This window comes from Electrophorus electricus, chromosome 11 (assembly GCF_013358815.1).
Source record: "Electrophorus electricus isolate fEleEle1 chromosome 11, fEleEle1.pri, whole genome shotgun sequence".
NCBI classification, from domain to species: Eukaryota; Metazoa; Chordata; class Actinopteri; order Gymnotiformes; family Gymnotidae; genus Electrophorus; species Electrophorus electricus.
In genome coordinates, this window is record NC_049545.1 from 11,640,394 (window position 1) to 11,653,286 (window position 12,893).

At 45.6% G+C, this 12,893-nt stretch overlaps 1 protein-coding gene across 3 annotated transcripts in view; it reads right to left on the reverse strand.

Moving 5' to 3' along the window:
• Positions 1-12,893, reverse strand: part of sdccag8 (SHH signaling and ciliogenesis regulator sdccag8) — a 43,940-nt gene that overhangs the window by 14,467 nt on the left and 16,580 nt on the right. For all 3 annotated transcript variants that reach the window (XM_035531837.1, XM_035531838.1, XM_035531839.1), the window contains 3 exons: positions 7,113-7,240; positions 4,288-4,396; positions 1,976-2,107 (listed from right to left, as the gene is read on the reverse strand). In XM_035531837.1, coding sequence (XP_035387730.1) covers positions 1,976-2,107; positions 4,288-4,396; positions 7,113-7,240 — 369 coding nt within the window. The remainder of the gene's footprint in view (positions 1-1,975; positions 2,108-4,287; positions 4,397-7,112; positions 7,241-12,893) is intronic.

The following is a 12,893-nucleotide window of genomic DNA, read 5'->3' on the forward strand; positions in this document are numbered from 1 at the left end:
ATTTGAATGGTGAAACAGCATATTGTTTGCATAGTGAATTCTATCATTGGCAACAGTCCTGTTCTTGTTAACCTTTCCTGATGCAGCTGACATGCTGTGTCTAAAGATGGCAAGATTTTTAAGACCAACTTTATAAAAATATCTAGAAGCTCTAAACATTGACCCTGCCCTCTGGTGGACACATTCGAGGTATAATCAAAGTATCTCATTTAATCTTAAAAGTCATAAGTGTCTTTTTATTACACATCGCTTGTGGATTAACACAATTTCCAATCATTTCCAGTCTTGAACCTCAAAGACTGAAAATGTCCTTTTTAAAATGCCATATTACAAAATCAAATCAGCAATATATTATTATGGAAGCCTATTCTTCCCTCTCTTTACAAAATACTGATGCTTTTCTTGTACTAATAATTTTTAGACTGAATACCATTTCAGGGATCAAACAATTTAATTTTGTTATTGTTAGTTGCATCAATTTATGCATGTCTGTTTCTTCTAAATAAACTGGTTTCTCCTTCTCTTCAATCAATGTTTCATAAAAGAAAATGGATGTGTAAGCCCTTTAAGGCATAACTCAATTTAAATACAATGTGTCAAAACAAATCAAAACAACCGAAAAAAAACCCCCAAATCAATAAACAACCAAAAAGTGGAGTCAAACTATATCAAGTTACATCACATCCCAAAGGCAGTACATGTTTTTTCCTCTCCATAGGACTGCCTGACTGGGCTACTTCAAAGCTCTGCAAATACAGCAAATCTAATTTCTTTATAATGAAACCAAGAATATTTAGTAAAACAGGTGTGAAGGTCTTTAAACTTGTTTTCCCATTTTTCTCTCTCCCTCCCTCTCTCTTTCCCTCTCTTTCCTGTATTTATTCATTCGTTCCTGCTTTGCTGGGTGCAGGGTTAAGGCAGTGGGTGTTGAACAATATGTAGGGTTATGCTGCAAGCAGACGGATGTTGTGCTCCCGGCATAAGCCCAGCTCGGGCTGGAGTTGCCGTGGATACGCCCACGCTGCTTCTTTCGCCCACGTGCTGACTCGGGCGATGTGCCAGATGCCCCTACTGCCCTGCATGGCAGGGCCACGCATGTCCCAGCGCACAGAGCCCGTGCATGGCATTCTCGCTGCTGCCCGGCGCAGGGGCTGGCATGCCACGCTTTAAAAGGGTGCCTTACTTTGGTCATCAAGGGTATGAAATAACTGTTGAGGCATGTAAGTCTTGCTGGAGTGATATCGCTCAGTACTGACACAGGCCTATGTTCAAGTTTGGATATCACTGAGAGGTAGAAAACAAAGCTTCATTTATTTAAGTTTAGAATTTTCCTCTGTTACAGGTAGTGACAAGAGAGAGCCTTCTGCCATGTAACCTATGAATGAATGAAGTGACACTTATATAGCACCTTTCAAGGAACCCAAGGACACTTTGCACAAACAGCTATACATCCAGTGACACTCTGGTGAGAAGCGGCAGTCAGTTGTGCGAAGCAAACTCTACAGTGTTTCAGCACCATAAGACCAAGTAAGGGTTTCATTCAGGATCACAACGCAGTATGATCATTTTGATTTAGATCCAGCCTTACTGGAGAGATCTGGACTTCATCTCTGCTTAGCAACAAATGTGAAACACAACTGCTCAACCTTCCCACTGACCTGAAGTTCTTGACGGATACGACGGTGCAAACACATGGTGCAACTGTATTTGCATTTGAATTTGCAGCTTTTGAGCACCAGTGTCCAAAATACATCTCTCATAAGCAGAAGTATAGTGCATACTATAAGATGCAGCAGAAATAGTTCAAAAACACTCCTGGATTAATCAAACATACTTTCTTCACTGAAAACAAAAGACTGCAGGTGTTTTATTAAGGTCTTTCTTGCGTTCTTCCTAAAACTGAAGCCCTGAACCTGAGGTGAGTGGAGTTAATGCCCTTGTGCATTTGTGTGTGTGTGTGTACGCACATGCATACCTGTGTTTCATGCGCTGATGCATTCTCCCATGCTGCACACACTGCTCCTCCATCTCTTGACAGCGGCCTTGAAGCTTCTCCACACTGTCCTGCAGGTGCTGCTTCTCCAAGGACAACTGTTCCACCTCTACCCTGTATGCCCACACACCCCACATACACACCCCTACATCACTCATGATACCTACAGCAATGCTTTTACACATACACTTGAACATGGACAATGTCGTTTTGTGATTTTGTAAAATCAAATATTCACTGGGGGTCTCTCTGATTTTTCATTTAAAGAGCATTAAAATGAGATGTGTGATGCAAAACAGGCAGCAAGGATGCTGCAAGACGAAGTTCACATGATGGTTTGCAGAGCACTGGACGAGCGTGGCTGTGAGCGTGCCACAAAAGGTGTAGACCGGTGGATGGTGGCAAACAGAAAACGGGTGAGCAGGTACTGCTCCACTGCTCTGCCCTTCCAAGTGCCTGAAATGTGTTCTCATCAGAGCATCAGTCTTAAATGACACAAAGCCAGTTGGCACTGGATTTTGCATTAGAACCGCCTACAATTCAGGAAGGAGTGCTGTGTGATTGGACTGGAAAAATCACAAGTTATTAGTATTTGGGCATCTTATGACTTTTGATGCAGCATAGTGACTCAATGATTGGCCCTCAGACTCAATCCTAGAAATCTCCAAGAAAGAACAGTGAAAGAGCAGACGTTCAGTGGGCCGTCTAAACATGGGACTGTAAGTGAAGAGCATAATGTGTCTACTGGAGTCTTCTGCACTGCTGGGATTGTGGGCAAGGCATCCTCTGGTGTGTGTAGTCTTATGATGTATTGGGGTGCTATAGCTGACAATAACAAGGTCCTAGCACACAATCAGTGGTAACTGTCAAACAGTGGTAAAAGTCAAAGCTGCAGAAGTGAATGGGTCGGTGTTGGTCAGGTTTTAAGCCATCTTTACCGATCACTGACTGAGTTTAAACTGATGTTGCAAAAACATTTAAAGCACTTTTGAAAGCAATTATAAGCGTCTTCATTCAGGTTTTAAATATTAAAGTATATTTTCTTTTTCTGGGATGAAAGCTAATGAAGGAAAATCAATCCACCCAAAATGTAGGAATAAATGTAAGATGAGTGAAGCTGGCATGTCAACATACAATTACCTACATGAGCATATGCAGACGAATTACAGGACCTGTGCTCAATTCTGCATAGGCAAAGACAAAATGACTGAAGACAAAATGACAAATCGGTTTTAAGTCGCACAGTGCCTGATCTTCCAGTTAGGTCAGTCTTAGCTCTTGTTAATTCAGCATTAGACTGAGCTCGGCATCATATATCATTGCACCAATATAATACTTTGGAGACTTTGGAAGATATTATCTTAACCGCCACTGCTTTGTAACGCTCAGTGGAAAAAGATGAAAACTGATCTTCTGTTACCTTGTCTCCTCAAACAAAATGAGTTTGTTCAGCCTGATGGCACTGCTTGCTGCTATACGGAACGCCTAAATAATGTTAACAAAATGCTTGCACAGTTACGCTCGCTGGAAGGCGTCTCTTTGTGTGTCTTCTTGACTGTCTCTGCGAGGAGGGGGGATGTAGCAGAGAGGAGGCCGAGCAGCAGTGGTCTGTACCTTCCCAAGCTGGGCCGGCTGACCGCGGCAGATTGCAGGCTGCGATGTGAGTAATGCGCTCTACGCTGTTTTAACAGCTGACTACCCCAGAGGCCTGAGGTGAGAGGCGCATGTGATGGCCGGCGAGCAGAGCCAGGACACGGGACAGGCTGCCGTGTGCCAGCGTACAGTGACAGGTCCCTGACTGGGGTGCGGGCTGGAGCAGGAGGCCACAGACAGGAGGCCACGCTCTGGATAACAGACTGCACACAGCTCCGTGCTATATATCATCCTCACATTCTGCCATGCCATATGAAGCCATGGAGTATGGTAAAAATCAGCATGAGCATAAAATAGGGTAAGCAAGGTGCAGTTGCTTGCGTGGCTTGGCCAGATGCACTTAAAATGGTACTTGTATTGCCTGACTGCTTAAAACCCTCCAAACTGGTACACGACTGACTGTATGACGTTTTTAGGCATATTCAGGTTTGGGAATTTTTCTTGACCTGTGACAAAGAAACCTTCAATCTTAGCTCTGAAAAAACATTTCATCCTTAATTCACGTTCAAGACGTCTAAGACGATATAAACACCTTTGTAAAGGGAAAAGTTGCCCAACCTTGTTTTAGCTGAGGATACAACCACAGGAAAATGAGTCCTAAGTCCATGCAGTGACGCTGAAGGACATGCAGTGCTACTCGCCTGTTAGCGAGGGTCAGCTCCTCCAGCTCTGAGCCAAGACATCGACACTCTTCCTTCAGCTTCCCAATCAGGCCCTTCTGAGAGCTCAGCAAGGCATCCGTTTCTGCAACTATGCAGCGACAAGCCACAGAGTGAACGACAAAGCCACTTACAGCGAAAATAACAAAACACAAGAATCTGAGGGGTTCTTGCAATCAAAGCAAACACTTTAAATGTCCTTCCTGCACCTGTATTCAACGCTAAGAATGCTGCTCGTTGTGTTTCGAGGAAACAAGGTCAGCAGAATTCATGTCGGATCTTAATGTAACATTAAGCTTGTCGTGCTTGATCGTTGTCTGCTTAAGGAGTGACTGTCTTTTGAAAGCCGAAGAACGAAGAGCTTTGATAAATCTTCCAAACCTGGTATTGTTCCAAGCATATGTCTGTTTCAGTGGTGCGGGTTTTACTGCTGCCATGCAATATCTTTCTCTTTTTTTTTTGCTGTTGATTTATAGTTTTATTTTGTTTACTTATTTTGATTTATTTTCTTAATTTAAGTCAACTTGCTTTGACCTATTTATGTAAATCAGTTCTCAGTGCCGTAAACTCTCCGTTATTACATAAGTATCTAAGGTGGTTATTACTGTAGTGTCTAAACTTAACCCAATGACCTGCTGCCAGTATGCGAGTGTGGGCAAACGCAGGCACCTGGTCATGGATGACCCAGGGCACAGACAGAGGCCTGAGCAGGCTGTTCCAGCACCAGTCCTTTCACTGGGACCACTCGCACGGCAGCCCCACCGCTGAGAGATGAACGTCACGTTTTGCTATACTAGCAAAAATAACAGGCCATGTTCAACATGCACAGCAAAAGTAATTCTGGCTGGAAAGCAGTCCCTATTGCTAGGCTGACACTGAATGCACGGTATTTCTCATGCAAGTGTCAATGCTACGACGTCTGAGATGTCAGGCAAAGAGCTGGGAAACGTAGCTCATCTCTTTAGCTACATTATTATTAGTAATTATAAAAGAAGTAGTAACATTATCACAAACATCCCACATTATATGCCAGCAGGCAGTAACTAAAACGTATTATGAACAAAGACAGTGGAATTAGTGTTAGCAAAATTAGAGACACCCAAAGTTTTAGGTGTGTACTGCCATCTACTGTACTGCTGTCTGGAACAGCTCCTGTACATGCACACGTCAACAATGGGAAGTCTGTCTTAAAAAAAATATGAAAATTATGAAATACGTTTAAAGGCACAAAGATACAGAACTGCTACTGAGAAGAACTTATGTGAATGGATAGGAATTAGCACATGAATAACAGCATTTCCACATTCAGTTCAGAATTTCTGAATTTCTGAATTACTACTTTGGAATGAGGATCAGTGCAAGCAGGATTTAAACCCATATCTTAGTGAAAGGCTTCAGATTCTTGATGTGGGTTCCGTAGCGACAGCCTGCGGGAATGGACTGCTCCTTTGAGCCGGTTTAGGAATGGTGATGAATCCCCCTGCATTCGGTTTTTATTTTCATTTCCTCAATCAGAACAACTGTATTGACTTGATGATACACTTAAATTTATCTTACACAAAATTAGCAAAAAAATTAAAAATCCTATTACACCTAATTATGTACACAAGGCATGGCTTCATGATAACTATCTTTAAATCACTTTTTTGATGGCCTCATCCCAAGCACATTATAGTACATAATGATAAAGTTCTTTAAAAAAAAAGGACAAATAGTGGAGGGTTTTGTTGGGTTTTTTTTGATAGCAGATGTGATCTAGCTCTGTTAAATAATACCACATATTGAATATATAACTAAATATCAGAGTACAGACAAATCTTTTTACGTAAACAGAGTAAATGCTAAGCAGTGGATGTTTAGAGTTGGCATGTGAATGGTATGACAGTGAGGTGAAGTGACAGAGAAAGCAGTGGGCGGATGCATAAATAAAAGAATGGGCTTGGGTTTTATATTAACTCAAAGTTGAGGAGCTGATGAAAAGTTCACCAAAGGAATCTTAATGAGTTGCTGCGCTTTGAAAACGGCTGGGCCCATGTAGGCCACATAGGAGAAAAAACACACACACACACACACACACACACACACACACACTCAAACACACTCAAACACACACTAGCGCACACACCCACAAAACAGGATAAAAAGAAAACTGGAGTCAAAACAGACAGGGGACCGAGTTAAAAAAAAAAAAAATCTAGAGGCGATTCTCTCTTAAACAACTACTAAAAACCAATTCATTTAGAGAGACAGGTGGAAGAGAGAAGAGAGCAGGCAGGGAAAATAATGAGCTTGTGAGAGTGGCCATTATATGCTTAGAGAGGGAAGTGGTCTGTGGTATTAAAGGACTAATTCCATAAGCCCAGAGAGCTTCCTGCTGAGCCTCTGATGTCATTTCTCTTTAGACAACATGTGTGCTACGCAGCCACGCCAAAAAGAAGCCCTTTGTTTTCGCCGTGCTTTGTTCTGGCAAGCCGCGTGCCTCAAGTTTCTCTAAACACAGGTAAATAAACTCGCCGATCCAGATGGTGCAACAGATGTGAGAACAGCACTCTGAAATCAACAGACAGTGGGCAGTGCTGCCCACCCCCCCCCCCACCCTCCATTTTTAAATGCTAACTGATACGTAGCTCCGACACGCAGCAGCGCCGAGCATCTGCTCCCTCCGGCCAGCCAAAGGTTACAGGTGTTCCTGATGCCATCCCGTGCAGCACGGAGCTGGCCGCCGGCCGGCAGGCTGCGCGAGGGGGCGGGGCCTGGGGCTGGGCGGTTGTTTTGGCCGGGGCCAGCGCGCACCGGCGGATACCTACCACTCTGCTCGTGCTGTGCCTCCATTTGCCCGAGCGTCTGTGTCAGCTCGCGCTCGCGCCGCTGTGCCTGGAAGGTCAGAGCGGCCGTGTCCTCCGCGCAACGGCGCTCTGCTGTCTCCTTCTCCTGCCTGCAGGGAGAGAGGATGACAGAGGGAGAAGGAAAGAGGGAGAGAGACGGAGAGGAGCAGATGTACAACACTTTACATGGTGTATGTGGTGTTCTTTGAGGTAATTCACTTCGCACGTTAGTGAGCTACAAAAATATGTAACACATGGAAGAGTCTATAAGTGTCTCTAGAGTGTTTCTAGAGTTACTGACATGAGGCAAATAAGTTTCTTGTCCTGCATCTAAGTACATTAACTGTTCAAAATGATTCCAATTTGAGACAAACTTTTTACCAATTCAAAACCCTGCTCTTGTTATTAACTGCATAACTGTCATCCTGCCCTTAGTCCGTCTATCTTTAAGTCATAGCTACATTCAAAGAGGGACAGGCACTGGAAAAAAAATGTAGAAAATAATTAAAAAAAAAAAAAGAAACAAACCACACAAAGTCAAAGTGCATTAATTAACAGCGAAGCCCAAAACTTTTCTCGCACACTGGGTTTGGAACGTAGCTGGAGAAGTGACCGTCTCTGCAGGCCTGCTGTCGTCTGGAGTGTGAAGGCGCTCCGCCCGCAAGCGCTGTGAGAGAGAGAGCGAGAGCAGGGGAGAGCGGCGGGCCCCTGCTGCGCTTGAACAGCGGCCTAAAACACCATCCACACCAGCGCTCAGCAGGGGCTCACAAAGGCCTCGCAGCCAGCCATTTGTTACCGCGGCTTTCCAGGGGGCCCAGCCACTCGCGGGGGTGCGGGGGCGGCCGAAGGGGGAGGGGGGAGGTGGAGGAAGGGCGGGTGGTGTTTGTCGACCAATTAGCATGAGACAGACCGCCAGAAAGTTCCGATGAACACTTTCTTTTTTTGGGGGGGGGGGGGGGGGGGGGGGGGGGTTGGCTGGCGAGTCTTGTGTAAGTGTCTGGACATGAGAGAGAGAGAGAGAGAGAGAGAGAGAGAGAGAGAGGTAGACCATTGTGAGGCTAATGGCTTTGCATGCTGCACTAAACAGGTTATGTGAACGAGAGTTTATGATACGGAGATGAGGCATTAGAGTATATCATTCCTATATCAAACTAATAGCTTTACATTCAGAGACTTACTGATCCCATGCTGCTCTCCTTGTATCAACATGTCCAGCAACGACTGCCGCTAATAGCAGTCAAACAGATATATGTATCGCAGCACATAAAGAACACAAACTGCAGACGAGTCTTTATGTGGGTTAATTAGATTATACTGTTTTCACTTGCAGAATGCATATAATTAAAAAGAAATCTATATAGGATGGTGACTTTTGCATGGAATTTGGCAGAATATTTTGAAAAGGCTCATAGTAGCCATCTCATCTTCGTCAGAGGTCACTGTTAAGTTCTCACTTTTGACTCAGTCATTAAAATACAGAGCCCAAAGTCCACTGGCAACAAACAGTGACAGACCAACACTTTTCAACTCTTCTCCACCCACTATGAGAGGGGCCAAACACCCAGCACAACCCTCTGTACACTCCAAACACCCAGCACAACCCTCTGTACACTCCAACCACTCACCACAATCCTCTGTACAATCCAAACACCCACAGTCATCTGTACACTCCAACCACCCACCACAATCATCTGTACAATCCAAACACCCACAGTCATCTGTACACTCCAACCACCCACCACAATCATCTGCACACTCCAACCACCCACCACAATCCTCTGTACAATCCAAACACCCATAATCAACTGTACACTCCAACCACCCACAATAATCTGCACATTCCAAACACCCACCACAATCATCTGTACACTCCAAACACCCACCACAATCATCTGTACACTCCAAACACCCACCACAATCATCCAGCAAAATCATTTGTGTACTACATCCATTCACCAAAATCATCTGTACATTCCAACCTCTACACCTGAAATGCATTCTTGAAATGCCAGGCAGCAATAACCATCTTCATACATGGAATTAATTCTAATCTTCAATGTTTTGCTTACGACAAATATCACTGTCCTGAAATGACAGAAAAATGCATAATGTACACCAATTTGTTTTAACACAATATAGTCAATTAAGACTCAATATTAAGACTTGATAAGTGTAGAATCCTATTTTTCTAATAAAAGAATCAGGGAAAGTGCTTATTAGAATGCGGGACTGTTTATTTCTTTTTTGCCTAAAACCATATGCTCTTACTAATGATGCAAAAACATTTAGCAGCGATTAGTGAAAACGCTGCGACCTATATGCGGACAGACGCGAGCTACAAACCGCTCTTCTGCTGAACACGAACAGTGCTGTTCGAAAAAACCCAAATTTACAAAAGACAAATGTCAAAGCCGGGCCTGTGGGAAGAATCGGAGGCGGACCGTGGCTCACTGCTGTGTGCGCACCCTGCCTGCTCCACCAGTGGCGGTGCAGGAAGGGCCACCTCTTCCACCGGGTCGCGTGCTCTCTCTCCCTGCTCAGGGTCGGCGAGGGTGCCTGCACGTGTTTGCTCACTGGCGGTAATGATGTGAGCGAGGCCTAATGTGCTCGGGTCGGCGGGCGGAACTGGGTCGGGCGGGTCCGCCTGGTAGGGAGCAGCACCGAGCGGCCCAATCGGGCTGCGTGGCTGGGTGCTGGTGAGGGAGAGGGCCTAAGTGGGCACTATTCAAGCTGTTGCCCATTTGATTTGGAATACCACAGACCGCTCGAGCGCAGAGTTTGCAGCACCCCGCGGTGCAGCGTGGTCCCACGCCAGAAATGACCAAATGCTACCGTTCCTAAAATGTGCGCAAATTGGAGTCAGCCGGTTGGCTTCATCAGCGCTCAACAGTACAGGAGAAGACTTGCCACCGTTTGTATGGTAATACATGTGCAAGGGAAAACTTTACAAAGTACAGCTCGCCCTGCATGGCAGGCGCACAACTGAAACGATGGGATGACACCAGACAAATATTTGTTCTTCAGGCTTACAATCTTATTACTGTGCTGCATGACTAGCTTAACAAGATTTAACCTCTTCAAGTGTCAATGGCCTTTTGATGCAATACAAGTGAATACAAAAGTGAACACTCTAGCATGGCATGACTGCCATCTTAATGAAGTTGCCATGTTAATGAATTTACGCTAGGAGTATCAGGGTACAGAAGGGTCATTCTCATGTTCAGTGTTCATTCTCACCTGTAACATACTGCCGATATTCATTAGAGATCCGCTAACAAACATGCATGTGCTATAATTATTTAAGCATGATTTATACTAAATGACAGCACAGCGCAGTGGAGAATAGTACAGAATTAGGGCAGTGTTAGTACACCATAAAATTGACGTCCAAAGAACTGATAAATGCCCGCATATTTCATTCATTACCTCATAACAAATTCAGCACATAATCCAAATGCCAAGTGAGTTAACAATGTGATTTTTTTCTCTCCCTGAAACTGAAATATCAGAGTAAAACTGTGTGTGTGTTCTAGTGGCACACTGGCCTTTGGCCAAAGTAATATGAGGAAAAAATGAATAAATAGAAAGCATACACATGCACCCACACGCACACACCTCACACACACAAGCATGCATTCACACATGCACACACAAAACCTCAGATGTTTTACTGCATTTTCTGAACTGCAGTTAGTGTCAATCACACTGACACACACTCCCCCGTCCATCTGAAAAACATAGAGACGAAAGTGTCCAACCGGGCTCCAGCAAGTCACATCGGCTTCTCTCTCTCTCTCTCTCTCACACACTCTCACACACACACACACACACACACACACACACACACACACACACACACAATTTACTCTACATCCTAACTGCTCCTAATACTGCTCCTATCAGCCCTACTACACGCTTCTCTCTCTCTCTCTCTCTCTCCCTCTCTCTCTCTCTCTCTCCCTCTCTCTCTCTCTCCCTCTCTCTCTCTCTCCCTCTCCCTCTCTCTCTCTCTCTCTCTCTCCCTCTCTCTCTCTGCATGCTCCCCCCTCCCGTGTGCTGCTCCCTCCCACCCTTTTTCCTTTAACTAAACTGGCTCTGGCTTCCTCCATCTGGTCCCCTTTCCTTCAGCAGACCCGCACCTGTTCACACCTCCTCTCCTGTTGGACCGCATTGAACATTTCCTCCGCTGCCAGGGCTATTCTGGCACCCGCAACCTCTCTGTCATTCAATCCATCTGTCAGAAGTGAACTTTGTTTACCGCCAGCTTCTGCTTTCTTCTTCAAGAAACGCAAAGCCCCCTCAAGGTCAGCGGCAAAACGAATTGCAGTTGCCGTCGATTTACAAACAACCACCTCCCTCTCTCAAAGACGGCAACCCCACCCCCGGCAGCAAACGAACACACTACTAATGCTGTGTGCTGTAGAATGGAACATTCTGCTAAATAACTTTCCTTTTTTGGGCATACATCTCTTTTAGAAACTCACTAGATTCCAAGATGTCAGCTGGGGAATGTAAGATGTTCAAGCACGTGTCTAAATAAATGCATTAACACAAATGGTGCCAATACAGGGCAAGAGAAACTTATTGAAAAGCCTGCTACTTTACAAAAAAACATATGCATTTAACTAAACTTTCTCTACTTTCAGGCACAAAATGCTGGAAACGCTGCACCCTTTTAGAAGTGTAGATGTAGAGTGTAATGACATTCACGGAAACAGCCGTTGCTTCAAGCGAGCACACAACACGTGTGAGTTCAGTACAGTGAGAGTCAACGAGCCTCTGTGAACGTTCCGCCCTCGGTAGCTGAGCGAGTGTGCCGGTGGCCAGCACAGGACTGTAGGTGCAAACATGTGAGGCAGATGAGGGAGTGAGAAGACCCAAGTGACGGATCACTCTCCCTGGATGAAAACAGCGCTCATCTACCACCCCCACCACCCCCTGGTGTCCAGGACACATGGTCCGAGCCGGGGGCTGACCTGTGGGGCCCCTCTGCAGACCCCCCCCCCCCCCCCCCCCCCCCCAGGGCTACTTCTCTCGGTAGCGTCCCCACACACTGCCTGCGCCACCTTCATCACCAAACGCACCCCCTCCGAAAAAAGGCCCGCAAGTCCATGGTGCGGAATCAAACCCGGGCAGAAGAAAGCGGCACAGCCATTGAGGGGATCTACAAACACTGCTTTTAACCCGACGGGGCGTCGGGCTGGCGGGGCTGAAGGTCGCGCCCGGCCCTTCCGCTCCTCTCCCTAGCGACGGGCTTTTGTGAGCGGACGTCCGCTTTGTGATGGACTGCTCCTGCCATCTGGAGAGTGGTGGAGAGGAGGAGAGGGAGACTGGGCGAGAGTGGGAGAGCGAGCCATCCCACGTGAGGGCCGCTGGCCACTGGGCCTTTGATGTCCTAAACGCACTGGTGTGTGAGGATGGAACTCAGCAATGGCTCACAAAGAACTGGGCTCCATTCAAGTAATCATGTGATTAGAACAACATGGCAAACAACAATGGATTCAAAAGTATCAAATATGATGAAACTAGCATAACAGATATCCACAGTAACAACTGCAGGAGAAGAAGAAAAAAATATGCAAGAGGCACTATCAGACCCAGCATCCTTAACCCACCCTTTCCTCTTCTGACTAAAGCAGTATCTGAAAAACATCGTTCGCAAACAGTCAGAGGGAGACCTCTTCACCCATATAACATCAACAACCAGCGTTGTGACTGGATATTAAACCTGCGGTCTATATTGAAGCGCACCTTATGGCGACC